Raw genomic sequence first — 18,207 nt, 5'->3', positions numbered from 1 at the left:
TGCCTCCCTCCCTTCTGCAATGGATTAGGGAAGTTTTTTCTCATTTATTCTGTGGGGCCAGACTTGTTCTTTATAATTTCACCACATTCGTTTTTTTTATTGTTTGTGGTTATTCTTTCCATTTAAATTGTTGTAGTTATTGTGGATATTGTTTTCCTGGCTCTCCTTACCTCCATTTTGCACCAGTTTGTATAAATCCTCCTATATTTCTCTGAAGTCATCGTGCTCATTATTTCTTAGAATACAGAATTATTCTATTAAATTCATCTACCACAGTTTTCAAAATATCCTATATACAAGGGGCAGCTAGGTGGCATAGTAGATAGAGCACCGGCCCAGGATTCAGGAGGACCTGAGTTCAAATGTGGCCTCACACACATAACACTTACTACCTGTCTGACCCTGGGCAAGTCACTTAACCCCATTGCCTAGCCCCCCCCAAAAAAATATCCTATATACAGTTTGAGGAAATAACTTATTCCAATCAGTAGAAAGATTGTTGAAGTAATTAAGAAAGTCATGGTCTGTGCCAGTAACTGAACAAGAAAATGGAAAATAAATTAAAAGTTTAAGTAATTTTTATAGGGAAAATGAGATTAATTCTAACAACTTGTTACAATAATTTAAAGAATAGTATTTATTTGAGAATAGAAGAGAGAGCATTTCAGAGAAAACTTGTTGTTGCTTGCACAGTTTAATTATTCAATAACTAAACATTTTATTCCAGGTCCTATGCCAAACACTTAGCATACAAAGACAAAAATGAAAATAGCCCCTGCCTTTTAGAAGCTTACAGACAGGCCAGAGGAGACTGGGGGGGGGGGGGAGAATAGATAGCAGGTGAAAGATTTGAGGGGGGTGACACTAGAAGCTGGAGAGATCAGGAAAGGTAGTACTCTTCATCAGTAATTTATTAAGAGCTTTACCTGCATATAGTAATTTGCTAGATATTCTCAGAGTAAGTTAAATTGACACTTGTAAATTCCCAAAAGATAGTAAAATAGAAAACAGCTAAAACTGATATAAGCCTTTTTTTTTAAACCAAACATGTGATTTCATTGTTGTAGTAATATGTTCTTGCTGTGGAATTTTCCCTACCAGTGCAGATTGGCATCTTCTTTGCAACTTAGAATCTTAGAAAACTGCTTGGGGTATTGAGAAGTTAGGTAACTTCCCTAGGGTTACACAGCTAGCATGGGTCAAAGTTGGGACTTGGACATAGATCTTTAGATTCTTGGGGCCAGCTCTCTATCCACTATACTTCCTGCCTCACCTAGACCTATATAAGAAAATATAAAGTGACTTAGATTATAAGTCAAAAGTGAATTGCCAAGCTGTATCCATAGAGGGAGTTTCCAATACTGGGAGTTCCCTTATACATACAACATCACAAATCTGCTGCCTAACCACTCACTCTTTCCCCATCCCCTCCAAAAAACAGTGTGACTGAAGAATCATAGGTAAAGTACCAAATGTCTCATTTGAAAGTTGGGTGAAATGGTTATGTATATTGTAATGGGGAAGTTTGTTTTGGAAGATGAACAACTATTTTTATCCTAACCAATTGTAGTTGATTATAAGACATTCAGATTAACATATCTGGTAGGCAACATCATGCTATAAGACTTGGTGGATCTGAAATGGATCTTGATTTAATGGGTTTTTCAACTTTTATCAGTCATACAGTACACCATGCCATCGACCATTCTGAACAGAAGTATAAGCATATATATTTCTATATTATACTGTTCATTTGTAGAAGTACTTGGATGTCAATAACAAACATTTTGAAGACTGGGACATATTTCAGGTTGTGCTTCTTGCTTCCCAGTAAATCAGTACTGTCAACCAAGTATTTGCTGTTGTTGTTGACTATGGTCTGTTTAGTTTTGATTAAAAAAAATTTATAGTTTACTTTTGTTTAAGTTAATTGCTGTTCAGATGATTTTTATTACCCTTATTTGTATACTATTGTATCTCTTCATTTAAATATAAGCTCCTTCATAGCAGGGATTTTTTTTTTTGCATCACTGTCACCTAACATGATGCTTTGTACAGATATGTGTCTGTTGAATTGAATTGATTGCATTTGAAAATTTTTATCTTTTCAGGATATGGCCTTAGTTGCCCCTGAAGCTCCTTCAGAGCAAGCCAGGAGGGTTTTTCAAACATATGATCCTGAAGGTAAGAAACTTCATTGTTTTCACTTTTGTTGACTTCATCTTTCTATATCCTTACATACACACACACACACACACACACACACACACACACACACACACACACACACACTCTCATACTTTCTCTCCCCCTATTGATTTGAAAAGATTTAATAAATTGTTAAATTGAATAAAAAGGAAAACATATTCCTGAAAAGTAGAAAATAGAACAGAGAAAAAGACTAACTCTAGCCAAATGCTAATTAGGTGAAAATTTTATTATGGGTTAAACAATCATCAACAAACTTGTATATTTCAATGCAAAACAAAGAAGGCTGCATATGAAACTGTACAATTCTGCTACATACTTGTTTTCAGATGTCAAATTTAACATAATACTAACAAGATTGCCCTGAGTTTCTTTTTTGTTTTCTTTTGTATATAATTAAGATGTTTTAGTGATACTTTTTTGTTTTGCATTGCTGTCAGTATCTGCTTACTTACATCTCTTCCTCCAAGTAGAAGACCTGTTCAATTATAACAAATACAGTTAAGGAAAACAAATCAACACATTGGTCTTATTCTGTGCCTTTAGTCTGTCACCTCTGTACCAAGATGTGGATAATTCACCTAAAGTCTTGATTGTTTTCTAACTTGATCAGAATTCTATAATCCTTCAGTTGTTTTCCTTTTCTATAGTTAACATTAAATTGTTCTGTCCTGATTCTGCTCATTTCATTCTGAATAATTTCACAAGTCTTTCCAAGTTTCTCTAAATCCATCCTATTCATTTTTTAGGATGCAGTAATATCTCATTACATTCATACACTATGATTTGTTCAGCCATTCCCCAATTGATTAGCACACACTTTGTTTCCAATACTTTGATACAACAAAAAGGACTGCTGTAAATATTTTTATGTGTATCTCCCTTCTCTCTTTGACCTCCTTGGTTGTATGCCTAATGATGTTATTACTGGATCAGAGGATACACACAGTTTGGTGACTTTTTGGCACTGCAAGAATACTAATCTCTGGGTGTACTTAGATCAGTCCTTGAAAGAGCTCATGCTGATTGTTCTCACTACTCCAACTTAAAGACCATATTTGTGTCTTTATACTTTCAAAGGGCAGCAAGTCAGCAATAGGTTGTTAAATTTGAGAATGAGCTGTCTGTATTTTTTTTTACCAGTGTATCATTGGTTATAAAATGTATCTTTATGACATTTCACTTTCTAGAATAGTTGGATCAGTTCACAATTCCATCACACCTCCCTCAATGCCCCATCCTTCTACAGTCCCTGTACGATTTCCATTTTCCTCTTCTGTCATCTTTGTCAATCTGGTGGATGTGAGGTGGAACCTCAGAATAATTGTAATTTACACATTTCTTATTAGTGATAATTTGGAGCATTTTTTCCTTATTGTTATTGATATCTTCCATGTGGTTATTTGAACTTATTCATATCCTTCTATTTATCTATCTAGGAATAGCTCTCATTTTATATTTGTGTGAATTCTAGACATTTATCAGAGAAATTGGTTTTAAAGAGTTTTTTTCCAATTAACTATCTTATCATCCTATTTTTATTTTACTTCTTAGAAATTCTTTTTTTTGGGTAATCAAAATTAACTATTAAGTTCATATTAGGACTCTTACTTTGGTCACAGTCTGAAAAGAGAAATACTACCTTCTGAATTATATGTTGTCAATTAACATTTTATTCATGTATTACAAATTCCAAACTACAGATTTTAAGTGAGCAGTTATTAAACTCAAAACTTCAGAAAGAAATTATATAAATTTTGTATGAAATATGGTCACATCAGGATTAATTTATTTAAATTTGCTAAATATTCAGTGCATTATATCTATATTTGATCTGAAAAAAGATATTTCAGAATGACCTCTGGTGTTGTGCAAAAGTGTTATTACATGGAAGACATTTGCCAAACTGTATATAAATGTAATATGAATATATTATGCCATAAAAAAATGATGAAAAGGACGAATCCAGATAATTTGTGTGATTCATATGAACTGGGAAAATTTATATGAACAGATGCGTCGAAATGAACAGAACCAGGAGAAAAATATATTACAATGATGACAACATTGTAAAGGAAAAAATTGTAAAAGACACAAGAACCATGATTGATGTAATGACCAAGCACAGATCTAGATGACTGATAGTAAATCATTCCCAATTCATAGAAGAGAGATGATGGGCTGGAGGGACAGAAGGATATCGACTTTTTTCCAGACACAGCTGTTATGCTAATTTATTTCACTTGACTTTTTTATAATAAGGGAGGGTTTGGGAGATCGGCAGGGACAGAAGAACCTCTAGGGAGAGGAGCAGATAGTGATAAGGGTACAAAGGAAAAAGAAAAGAACATCAGTGAAGCATTAAAAAGGAGGTAAAAGAAGATAGTTCAGAAAAAAACAAGCAGGGTAATATTGCCAGTACTGTGTTAGATTTGATATATACCTTTAAAAAGGCTACAATAGAGAGTCATTATGTCATGTACAATCCTTTTTTCTGTTCTTTATGGAAAAGTTCACTGTTTTTTGAGTCATTGTTAATAAAAAAGAAATTTTTTCAAGTAAATTCCCCTTCTTACCAGTGTCACCAGTATCCTATGCATTTGCCAGATTCATAGTCTTAGGTATTATTTAGTACTTCTTTTATCTTCCATGTCCACTTTTTCCTAACCTAAAGCTTTTATCTCGTGGATATTCCTATCCCAGATCTTATTTTTATCTTCTTATCTTAAAGCAACAAAATATTTTGGAAGGAATCCTAGACTTAGAGTACAATTATATGGGTTTGAATTCTAGCTTGGCCACACTTAGTAGTTAAAGTTTGTTTTCTCATCTGTAAAATTCATGTAGTAGTTATGCTTTAAGTACCTAAATAAGTTGTTAATACAATCAAATGAAATGGTGTACATGGAAGGTCTTTGTAGCATGGCATAATGTTAAGTGTGAGCTGGTTACTTGAAAGACATCACTGACATCCATTGAAAGGATCAAATTAAAACCCTTAACACTTACAATTTTAAAATTAAAAACCTTGATACTTATACTCCCTGACATACCAAAAATCTCACTTTCCCTTGTGAGTAATGAAGTAATAGGAATTTTATATTGTATGATTTAGGATCAGTTACTGAAGAGTTAATTGCTGCAATGAATGGATTATTGTATCTCATCCCTAATAATCCCTCCTACATTTCCTAACTTAAAATAAAAAGTTAAAAAATAAGCTTTCCTCTCCTCCCCCCCCATTTAAATGTTATAATGTTTTTACTTAGCCATGAGTGAGATGGTAGATTCTGTTTTAAAAAGAACTACAATGTTCAGTTACATTTTTGTACATATGACTCATTGAATTCCTTAACCTTCTTAGTAGTTCTTCTAGATGCCCCTTCACTAAATCAGTTAACTCTTTTGTCATTTAGTCACCAACATTTATGGAATAACAGTAAAAAAAATGGATATAGGCATCATGGAGGTTATATCATGGAGACCAAAAATATAATCTCATATTAAAAATTCAAGTGATATTTCAGAGCATTAAAAACTTAGAACTCACAAGAAGGGCAATATTTTTGACAGTAATGTGGATATTGGAAAGAGATTTCTTCTTTAGAAATAATTTTGTCTTCAATAGGTTAAATTTGGGGTGTCAGAAGGTCTACTCTGGAAATATTTTGGCAGTTAGGCAGCTAAGTAGATGAAGTGCTGGACCTGGAATCAGGAAGACCTGAGTTGAAATCCATTCCTAAACATTTACTTGCTGTGTGACATTGAGCAAGTCACTTAATCTGTTTGCCTCAGTTTCCTGAGCTATAAAATGAGGATAATAATAACATCTGCTTCTCAGGGTTGTTGTGAAGATAAATGAATAATATTTGCAAAGCTCTTGGTATAGTGTCTGGTACATAATAGGAATTATATAAATGTTTATTTCCTTCCCTTCTACTCACATGAAAAAGCATGGGATGTTTTGTAGCTATATAGAAATGTAGATATGAGATAGAATATAGAAATGTAGCTGTGAAAGTCATCTGCATACACGTGATAGTTAGCTTTTGATTATTTTTGCATTGAATTTTCCAAATTGTATATGAAGGGAAATCTTAGTTCTAAGACTTCATCTCTCTTGCCTTCTCAGTGCTTTCTAACTCACTGGACCTGAAGGAGCCACATATTCCTTATTATCCACCATCATTTCAGATCCTCGCTCTGCCTTTGTCATTCAAAAACATCCTCTTCTTTGAGCTTTATACAGTCTTATTATAGCATTCTCTTCCATTTGTTATCACTGCCATGTCATGACTTCCATGGTACTGTCATTTTTCACAGTGGCTTTAGCACGTAGACTCTTCCTCTTCTCTCTATCTCCTAACATCTTTGGTGACTTTACTATTCATAGATAACCTTTACTTCTCAGTTCTTAAGGAGCTCATTTTACTTCCAATTATGGCAAGCTTCCTAATTGTTTTCCCTTCTTTAATCTATCAGCTGCCAGAATATTCATCCAGAGTCATAGATCTGACCATGTCCTTCTTATGCTCAAAAACCTTAGCCATAAAATGTAGGTTCTTTGACAAGATCTATTTCATTTTTGTCTTTGTATCTATAATGGTGAGCAAAAAATATATAGTGGACAGTTGAAACAACTCAATCCTAACCTAATTTTAAAAGTTATGAAAGTCATGAAAATATGTGTAACAAACACAGAAATGACATAAACATCTATTGCAGTAATTTTATATGGAAGTTTAACTGATAGGAATCCATTGCCATAAAAAGGAGACCAAAAAGAGCCTTAAAAGCCTTAGTCAGAAAACAACTGACTTGCTTTCCAAGAAGAGATGTTGTCAAAGGCAACACAAATTTCAAATAGGAGTTTGTTTTGTTGACTATGCTTGTTTGATACACATATACATACACATATATAACATGTATATGTTATTTCATTATTTGGAGGAAAGAAGCAAACTAGTAATAAAGCTACTGAAAAAAAAGAGAGAGAGAAAGAGGTCATTCATAAAAAAGAAAGTCACCATATACACCAATATAGCAGCATTTTTTTGTGATAGCAAATATCTGAAAACAAAGAGGATACCCATCATTTGGAGAAGAGCTAGACATGGCACATAAATGTGGTGAAATGTTACTGGGCAGTAAAAAATGGCAGGTGTGATAAGTACAGAGGAGAATGGAAAAAATCTATAGGAACTAATGGAGAGCAAAACAAGTGTGGCCAAAAAACCAGTACATACAATGACTTAAAAGAACACGAACGGAAAAAACCACCACAAAGAAATCAAAAGTGAATATTATACAATAGCGACGAACAAGCCTGGTTCCAAGAAGCCTGGGCGGGATTGTCTTCAGGAATTTACAAAACCCCTTGAATGACCCTAGACTTCTCCCGGAAACAAAGTCTATCCCATTAATGTCAGTACTCCAGTCAGTACTGTATACAAGATGTGAAACAAGATGGCCTCTGAAGAACTGAAAATGAATATCCCACAGATGGAGGGCCATACTCAGGTCCATGCTAAATGTGGGCCATCAGGCTGCAACACACAAATGACTAATGAGAAGCTTCAAAGAGGAAAAGGATTAAAGAAGCCCATCAAAGACATGTGTGACAGACAAAGAACATGGGCTAGTCTCATGATTGGGACAAGTGATGTCTGGTGGATCACTGGTGTCTTTGAAACTTCAAGAGAAATCAAGGAAGGCTTCCAACATGTTGGAAGTTATAGAAGACATAAACAGAAGTCACACAGATCTACAGGTATGGTTGTAGTTTGCATTGTGAAAAGAAATTTCCAGATCAGTGAGATAACAGATTTAAGGATTTGAGGGTATTCCTAGCACAGTGCCTTGCACATAGTAGACACTCAATATTTTTTAAATTGAATTGAAATGAAAAGCCTTCATTGGGTCCCTATTATTCCTCTAGGATAAAATGTAAACTCCTTCCTTACCTGTGATTTAAAACCCTCTATAATCTTATTTGCTTACCTTCCAGCAAAACTAGACTACTTAGATGTTCCTTGAATTTTACATGCCATTTACTGCCTCCCTGCATTTCCACAGGACATCTTCCATACCCAGAATGCACATCTACCTCGTGTCCATATTTTAGTATCCATCTTTCTCTTTCTTCCAGACTTAGCTTTTGATTTTGTTGAAAATACAGCTTAGAAAGAACTACAGTAAACAGACTTGTTCACATGAGAGATCAACTTATTGGAGCAGCAACAATCTTCCAGAGTTCCAACTGCTCTATACGTTCATAAACAAGGAACTGGGGAAAAGTAGCTTCAGTTGGCTCTACAATAAACTTCATTTTGCCATCTGTGAATTTTGAAAATCGAAAATGATTGTAAGCTTTACATGTAGTGTCAAAATGTCTAAGTGTGAAGTTTAGTCTTTTCTCTACTCATAAATAGATTGTACGGGCATTTTTCAAATTGCAAGTAATTCGGTAGTGCTATGCCTTCTCTGAAGCCTTCCCCACTGGCTGTTAGTGATCCCTCTTAAAGTTTTCCTAGGGGGCAACTAGGTGGCGCAGTGGATAGAGCACCTTGTCTGGATTCAGGAGGACCTGAGTTCAAATCTGGCCTCAGACAGACAATACTTACTAGCTGTGTGACCCTGGGCAAGTCACTTAACACCATTGCCCAACCAAAAAAAAAAAAACCAAAAATAAAATAAAATTTTCCTGGAGTGCTTTAATTTCTACCTTGAAAAAGACAAGATACAGTGGAAAGTGCTGGATATATAATCACAAGACCTAGGTTTTATTCCAAGCTCTGCCATTTAATAATTGTGTCACCCTAAGTCATTCAACCTTTTTGGTACTAAGTGTCCTCAGCTACAAAAGAAAAGGACTGGATTGCATGGACTTTGAGATTCCAGCTTTGTCCTGTGATCTATGTCAAAAATGGAAAGCATCTCCAAAAATCCTCCTCTTCTAACTTCCCTATTCTTGCCAATAGTCACTTGCTGTATGTCTACAGGCATCTTTGACTCTGTCCTCTCCCTCATTTCCCACATCTTCTCATTTGTTAAGTCTTTGCAACTCAACTATACCTTAGTAATATCACTTCCACCCTCTCTTACCTGTTTGCTCTGCAATCCTCTTTGGCTCTTGTTACCTCTCACTTCTCCATAGAGGCCTACTTTGATTCCTCATAATGACATGGAAATGACCTCAGCTTTCTAAGAGGCTTTGAAAATGGAGCACAAGCTCTGGTAGATTATACCCTAGGAAGTAAAACTCCAGCAATAGGCTATATCTGTTTCCTAAGGTTTATTACCAGCAGCCTGGCCACCTGGTGCTTTATCTATGCCCATTCAAGAAACAAAAACACAAAATGACCCTCAATCTTGAGGAGACAAAGCAAGAAGGAGGCAGCAAAAATCCATTTCTAGACTGTCTGTAAACATTAACTTAGTTATTGGTATGCTAAGTGGTAGAAATTTGTACAGGCCCAACAGGGGGATATACTATTGGAGGAACTTAATTATTTCAATCTTGACACTGTCACTGGAAATGAAACCAGAAGACAAAAAAAAAACACAAAGCTGAATGGAAGGATGACTCACAAGTTCTCCTTGGAGAGACAAATTAAGGAGCACAGTACTCCTTACATGACACATTGCATGCAAAAATTAAGTACAATTCAGGAATCACCGCCGTCATGGAGAAGCTCCAGCACAGTAGCCATATTGAAGAGGGAATCCCTTTGGATGGTAAGGTCCTACCGATGTTCTCAGTGCAGAGAAGGTAAGAGTTTACTGATTACATCAAACCCTGAAACACTGCAGAGCCTCCTGGATGAGATCCATAATCACTTAAAAGAAGTTGGCCTAACCATACATCCAGGAAAAACCGAGTGGATAAAAAAGTGATTGTTGTCCAGAGTATGATTGAAGGAGCAATCTGTAGTGCCCATCTGTTGGTATATAGATGTATGTGCATATATACATGCATAAATATACAGACATATATATGTAAATGGATGTGATATATATGCACACATATAGTTTCATAGATTCACTTACACACGTATGAGTAGGAGAATAGGCCAAGTGACCATTGAGAAATTTCAGAATTAGTTTAATGACCCCCCCCAAAGCCTTTCCTTGGGGGGAAATCCCATTTTTTAAAATATTGACAGGTAAAATTTTATCTATAATTAAATCTTTGAATACTAATCTTGCTAATTGTAGAAGTGTAGCTGAGATTTTAAGGAAGCCAGGAAACCCAGAAGGCAGAGGTGAGGAGGGAGACCATTCCAAGTATGGGGCAACACTCAGAGTCAGGAGATGATGTCATATGCAAGAAAAAACAACTAACTCAAGTTGAGTTCACAAAGCACATTTCTGTATATTTTTTATTGATTCTTACAGAAATCTTATGAGATTGGGAGAGTTTATTATCTTCATTTTATAGTTAAAATTCCAAAGTGACTTGTCTGAGGTCACACAGCTAGTAAGTAATAATTCTGTGATAGGCAAGTAGGTTTTCTTAAACTAGGTCTTTCCAGTACCACTTATCCTGTCCCACTTTCTTGTACCAGTTATCTCTTCAATTCCAATATTTTTTAAAGCAAAAGTATCCAAGTGACTACTTTATTTACTCTTCCCCAACTTACCCATGTAGATTTTACTATTTTTCTTTACATATTAGAGACTGATTTTAATTCTCAGTTTGTCTGAGATCAGGAACTATCTAGCTTAGAATTCGAGGACACTGATAATTATCATAATATGCTTATCGTACTTTTAAAAATAAGGTCTAAGATATACATGTGTATAAATTTTTTTTAATTGTTTATTCCTTCATTTGGAATCCTGCCAATATTTTAATTTTAGAAAGGCCTTGGCAGATCACCTTCCATTACTCACTTCCTAGCCTATGGAGTAATCCTTAATTCAACAGTAAAAATAAACACTATTCCATGTGCTCAAGGTCTAAAGGAAATCAGACAAGCTTAATGACAATCAGGCTGTGGACCTAAGAGGAATGTAATAGTTTAATTTCTTTGTCTCGTTAGTTCCTATTTGTTTCTGTGTGTATGTAAACTCTAAGTAAGAGTGTGTTTTCAGAAACACTCTAGTGTTCCATAAACAGGTAAAAATGACAAATGAGAACGGGAATCAAAATACTTACTAACAAACAATTTTGATGGATCTAATCATTTTTGAAAACTTTTTTTCTAGGCTATTAAAATTTATTATACCTTTACTTGTAGTGTTCCAATTCTATGAAACTAGAGTTCATTCTAGAACAGGAGCCAGAGGAATCAAAGGCATTTAATTCTGTTGAACTATTAAATAGTACTTTAATACCCTCTTAATGATTTTTTTGTTTTATCCCAGTATCTCAGTTCATTAAAATTTCTGGTGAACTAAAAGTTGACTTCAGTTCTCTCATTTTTCAACCATTATGGTTGAAAACCTTTCTATTTATTTATTTATTTTGCAAGGCAGTTGGGGTTAAGTGACTTGCCCAGAGTCACACAGCTAGTAAGTGTTATGTGTCTGAGGACAGATTAGAACTCAAGTCTTCCTGACTCCAGGGCCAGTGCTGTATCCACTGTACCACCTAACTGCCCCTGAAAACATTTCTAATAAATACGTCTATATGTATATGTGTATGTGTGTGCATACATACATATATTGGGGGAAGGGAGCTGCTTCTCTTACAGTGATTTCTGTGATTTGTCACTGCTTTGCTTCTTGCTGTCCACATAGGCACTTTCCTTTTCTGCCCTAGCCATCATTCTTTTCTTGACATCTGTGCCATTTGCCTTCTTCTAATAATTATGGATTTGCAAGGGAATCCTTGTAGTTTATTTTCATTTTTGTATTATGCCTACAAGTCTAGTTACTATCTCCATGTGAGTTACAGTGATTTCCATTTAGGTAGGTAAACTCCATGATTTATCTTCTTTTCAGGCATAGAAATCTCTTGGGTGTTTTTTTCAATAAAAATATTAGTCTTTAATGAAATAATTTCTATTCTTATCTTAATACTTTTTAAAATTTAAGGTAACCTATAGTAACACTACAAGATTTAAAGAAACATGAATAACTTCATTACTAAGTCAATAAACAACACTCTTAACTAATCTCAGTTTTCCTTTCCCAAGAAAATTTATATTTTGTCTCACCCACAATGGTTCCATGCGTTTGAAAATTCTTAGATATTCAACCTTAACTTAGCTTCCTGGAAATTTATTTATAGCTTGAATATTTACAAGCCCTTCCTCCTCCTATTGCCTGAATTAATTGAAAGTCATCGATGGCTTGATTTCCTCCTGCTCATGCTCAGCTCTCAGTAATTAGCTAGTGGTTTTCCTGAAAGAGAGTCACCATGCTAATCTTAGTGAAGACCCCAAACATTTCAATACATCCTCCATCCTTTTGATCATTTATGTTTGTGATTGGAAAGAGAAAAGATGAAGTAAAAATACAGTACATCTCTGCTGTCTTATCTGTGTGAAGTCCAGCTTTGTGATTTCCTTCTGGTATAAAAGCAGTCACATTCCCAACTCCCCTACTCCATCAGGATTTACTTAATATTAATTATTCTTTAGTTCTGCAGTTTCTGTGGTTTTTAGTAACTGGATTTCTGCCATTTTTTAAAGCTGTTCTTTTCTTAAATGGGTGATGTCTTTTTTTTCCCTCTTGGAACCTTTGAAAGCACAACTCAAGTAGAAGTTTTTTAAATGAATTATACAGTGGTTTCCTTTCATCACCTCTGCTACCTCTTATTCTCTACTTCTGTTCACCTCATCTTGGCTAGTCTTATAAGATCAAAATTGTAGAGCTAGAAGAGACCTTAGTAGCAGTCAAGTCCAACCCCCTCATTTTACAGATATGGAAACTGAGTCACAAATTAAGTAAATTACCCAGAGTTTCACAGCTAGTGAGTGACTGGGGTGGGATTTGAACTCAGGTCTTCCTGACTCCCTATCTACTCTACAGCATTCATACGTAGCACCACCTCACATCTGAACTCCAACATCTATAGGTCTTGGCTTTTGTTACCTTATGGTTAGATCACAAACCAATCAGATCTTCAACTCTGTTCAGAGGTTCATAGTTGGGAAACTGATCAATACAGTTTTTTTGTTTTATTTCTTTGAAATTTATATTTTTATATCTTGTTAGTACAAGTACCCCTCAGTCTCTTCCTTCAGCTTCTAGTTTCCCTATTGTACAAATTTCTTTAAAAGGGTGGTTGCTTGGCTACTGGATTACTGAAGTTTTTACATTTATATTTTGAGAGCTAATATTTCTCGTCTCTTTCTAAAAGTGATTGCTCTACTAAGCCATTATACATGTGATTGGATAGAAGGTGTAATAAAGAGAAAACTATAGGTATTCTATGTACTTACCTTATCTCAAACTGTGATTACTTGAAGTAGTGAATGTACTGCAGGTTGCTTAAGTATTTTCTTAGTTTAAGAATGATATACATGGAAAATAGTGGCACAAAATGATGCCACTTTTTACGTACACATAGTTGGTTTCTGTGTTTATACTAAGGAATCAAAGTAATGTATGGAGGTTGTTCGTGTGATGCTAAGGCTGGAGCAAAATGTAAATCAGTGATGTCAGATTCAAATAGAAATGTATCTATGCAGTTTGCATATTGACTTATAAAACCACAAATTAGCATGATCTGTGGTGTGTTGTATTTTTACATATTTCGTTAAACCTTTCTCAGTTACATTTTAATCTGATTCAGGCTGTACTTGGGAATTTTATAGGCCGTGAGTTTGGCATTTCTGGTGTAGATGAAGCATCAAGTTGAGGCTCAGTTGCCATAAAACCCAGTAAGGTTTGTATGCATCAACAAACAGAAATTCTCTTTGGCATGAAATTGTCAGCAGTTTCATAGATAACGGCCATTTACCAAAAAGGGACTAGGTGATCATGCATGGATAGTTTAGCACAGTCCATCGGCGTTACTGCAAAGATAATCATTAGTATACACAAGCAGTGCTGTCTGTTTTATATGCCCATGAACCAGAAACTTGCTCATTTTCATTTTGAGGTATCTTTCTGTAGATAATAAGCTCTATCCAGGTTTAGAAAATTATTTAACATTATTAGTTCTGAACCTAGCAAACAGGATAAATAGTTATAAGCCTTTTTCTGCTCAGTTAGAGTTCTCTAAGCCCGAATGGCTCGTAAGTACTTTACTGAAATTTATTCCTTTTTAAATTTATGCTTAACTCTATGTTAAGATACCTTGACATGTGAATTACTGTAAACCACTTGAAAGTATATTGACTTTGAATTTTATTAAATGATTCTTATTACTTAATCAGATCCCATCAATATATTTGTTCAGATCAACACATGGGCTTATTTTTGTATATGAGCCAAAAACAATACCATATTGAGAGGAAGCAAGTACAGTACGTTCCACATTTTGTTGAAGAGTAACTAAATCTTACTTAGCAATGACTGCTTTGTTTGATTATAGAAGCAGAGCTCTTAAATACCCTATTCTACTTGGCAGGATGTAAAATTGCTATGCAATATATTTTATTGCAAGGTAGTTTAAAACTGAGAAAATCCTCAGAAATGAGTAAATAGGTATGGAGAAAGGGCAGTGTACATTTATGGATATAAAATGATGTGTCTGTTTAAAACTGCTTTAATTTTAAAATAGCTTAGAAGCTTTTCTGTGTCATATTCTTCCTGTGCCGAGTACATTTCACCACTACCAGTACCATTTTCTGCCAAAAAGGATTTTTTTCCCCATGAAATGGTCTTTCTCTACATTAAATACCACATTGCACTTTAACATTGTAATACTCTTTAATTAGATCCTAGTAAAAGCTGGGGTGGGGAGGGGAGAGATTTCTATCTGTCTAAAAAATAACACCACTGAATTCCTTTCAGAAGTTAAATAGGGTACTAAATTTAAATATTTATGTGCCTTATGAAACAAAGGGAATAATAGTATCCTATAATTGGAACTTGTAACAATTATTTCAACAGTAGTAAAAAGAATACTTAAAAAGTATTATTTTATTAAAAATAAAAGACATGCTTGAGGAGGCAGAGCCACAATGTCCAAGTGGTAACAAGCAGTACAGTGAGTTGTACTTCACAAACTTCTCCAAACAGATTGAGAAAATGCACCAAACTGAATGCTTATAGCGAAATCTAGAAAAAGTCACAATGAGTCTTTTTGTCCAGTTGAGCTCAGCGTAGGGAGACAGACAGATATCTGCATACACTGGGGATTGAGTCTGCCAGAAGCACACTGAAAGCACAGCACCCAGAGAGAAGCTGTGCACCAGGACAGAAGGAGGTTGCAGACTTGTGCCAGTACCCCACTGGACCCATACTGGTGCCCTGTGATGAAGACGGATGACAGTTGGCAGCTTTGTTGCCCACTACCCAGTTCTGGGTCACAGATTCAGGGAGGACTGAGAAAGGGGGTGATGGTGGTGATGTTTGTCCTTTATTTTCAAAGAGGACCAGGGACATTATGGAGTGATATTTTGACTTGCACATGAATTGGATTTAAGTGAGACAGATTTGCACAAAATTGTCAACTTCACTCTCTCTTCCTGAGTCATCAAAGTCAGTGTCAGGACAAAAGTCAAGACAACTATGGATGGTCCAGGATGCAGTGGATGACCTTGGCATCTTTGATGCCTGACCAAGCTGTAAGCACTCTACAATGCCTGCTTCAGCCACCTTCATGGCTGCTGGAACAAATTTTTCTTATCCGCTCATTCCGTCAGGGGAAAATCCTCACGTGCTCGGGGTAGACATCCACTAACACACCAACAGGTTTGCGGTTTGTCAGTTATCCTCAGCCTGCTTTAGCCTGTCTGCCAAGTTGGTTTCCTGGGGTATGGCCAGTGAACATGCTACAGCTTCTTAGAGCCATAGGTGAGAATTGGGTAAATCAGGAGGCAGCTAGGTGGCACAGTGGATAGAGCACCGGCCCTGGAGTCAGGAGGACCTGAGTTCAAATGTGGCCTCAGACCAAACATTTGACACTTACTAACTATGTGACCCTGGACAAGTCACTGAACCCCAATTGCCTTAAAAAAAATTGGGTGAATCAGGTGGACATCAAAGGGGTGGATGAGTATCCCTGAAAAGAGCTAGGCAAACCCTCACACTAGAGGTACTAGTCCTCCTGAACATACCTGTGCATGGAAGTGGCATCCCAGGCAAGGAGGCCGTAGGCAATGCGCTGAGCAAGGACAAAGCCTAGAACCCAGAAAAAGCAGTATTCCTCAGACTCCAGGCACAGATGAAAGCTTCAGTTGAATCATCTAGCCCAGCCTGTAGAGGAATAACCAAAACAGAATTCTCAGGCCAAAGGGGAGCCCCACTCTGAACCAACAGAGCTTTTAAGCTGGCTGACAGGAACTGAATCCAACAACAGTCTACTCTTGTTCAACCCCAGTCTCAGCTCAGGAACTTGTGGAATTTTGACTAGGATGCCAGCAATCAGACTTTTTCCTGGATCAGACCACTTTGGGAGTACCAGAAGCTTCCCTGTCCCTAGACGGTCCTTGAGATGCTGTAATAATACAACACTCAATACCTCAAGAAAGCAGCAAAAGGACAGCCCAAGAATCCCACCCCAATGAACCATTAGGGTGGCAAAAACATTCAAGACACAGACATCAAAGAAGAAAGTGGTTCTAAAACATCTACAAGCAAAGCCTCAGAGAAAAAACACAATATGGGTACATACTCAACTAGAATTCCTAGGAGAGATGAAGCAAGAGTTTAAAAAAAAAAAGAATTTTAAAAAAATTTTAATAATGGAATGAAACAAATGGAACAAAAAACTGAAAAAGAAATAAAAGCTAGGGAAGAAAAAATTAGAAGGGGAATTAATAGCTTGGCACAAGAGATGCAAAATCTAGTCTGAACAATAAACTTCTCTGAAAATTGAAATGAACCAAATAGAAGCCAGTGACTCCATGAGGCAACCAGAACTATTAAAACAGAATTTACAGGCTGGAAAAAAATTGAAGAAAATATAAGGTATCTCATAGCAAAAACATATGATCTAGAAAACAGATTGAGGAGAAGAAAAATTAATCATGAGACTGTCTGACTACGATGACCTAAAAAAGAGCCTTGACATCATACTTTAAGAAAACTGAAAAGAAAATCGCCCACATCTCTTAGAATGAGAGGGCAAAGTTGAAATAGGATCCACCAATTACCTCCTGATAAAAAATTGAAAAATAAAAACTCCTAGGAACAGCATAGCCAAAATCCAGTGTTTCGAGTTCAAAGAAAAATATTACAAGCAAACAGAAAGAATTCAAGCACAAGTGAGCCATAGTCAGGACCAGACAGAACTTAGCAGCCACTACTTGAAGGCGCAGAGAGCTTATATGATATTCTAGAAGACAGAGGATTACTGAGTATGATGCTATGGAAGGGGATGGATTTTTAATGAAATAGAGGACTTCCAAGCATTTCTGGTAAAAATACCAGAGCTGCTTGGAAACTTTGAAGTTCAAACACACACATGAAGGGAAATATTAAAAGGTAAACGTGAATAAACAATGATAACAGATAAACTGCTTACATTCAGATATGGAGAGATGATACATGTATCTCCTTTGAACCTTTTTATCATTAGGGTTCACAGATGCAGTCCAATTAGACAAGGCCTTGGAATGGTCATATTATGTCTTGATGATCTTAAGGGGAAGAAATAGAGAAGAAGAAGAATACACTGGTATTTAAGAGAAGAAGGAAATGAAGGTTAGGGGAAATTATCTCACATAATGAAGGTGTACAAGTAGATATCTGTACAGATAAGGAGGAGAAGGGGAGGAGGGAAATGGTTGACACTTGAATCTCAGTCTCATCTCAGGTGGTCAAAAGTAGGAAGAACACACACACACACACACACATACACACACACGGTTGTGGGCAAAAATATATTTCACACAATAGGGAAATTGGAAGGAAAAGACAGGAGGGAGAAATAGA

The 18,207-nt window shown here is 35.9% G+C and overlaps 1 protein-coding gene across 1 annotated transcript in view; it reads left to right on the top strand.

Annotated features, from left to right (window-relative positions):
- Positions 1 to 18,207, top strand: part of MINDY3 (MINDY lysine 48 deubiquitinase 3) — a 91,084-nt gene that overhangs the window by 60,893 nt on the left and 11,984 nt on the right. Inside the window, exon 11 of the mRNA XM_078149674.1 lies at positions 2,112 to 2,184. Coding sequence (XP_078005800.1) covers positions 2,112 to 2,184 — 73 coding nt within the window. The remainder of the gene's footprint in view (positions 1 to 2,111; positions 2,185 to 18,207) is intronic.

The sequence above is a fragment of the Phascolarctos cinereus genome, unplaced genomic scaffold (assembly GCF_003287225.1).
Source record: "Phascolarctos cinereus isolate Bilbo 61053 unplaced genomic scaffold, phaCin_HiC Scaffold_1;HRSCAF=81, whole genome shotgun sequence".
Lineage (NCBI taxonomy): Eukaryota > Metazoa > Chordata > Mammalia > Diprotodontia > Phascolarctidae > Phascolarctos > Phascolarctos cinereus.
This window is presented reverse-complemented; position numbering and strand designations above follow the sequence as displayed.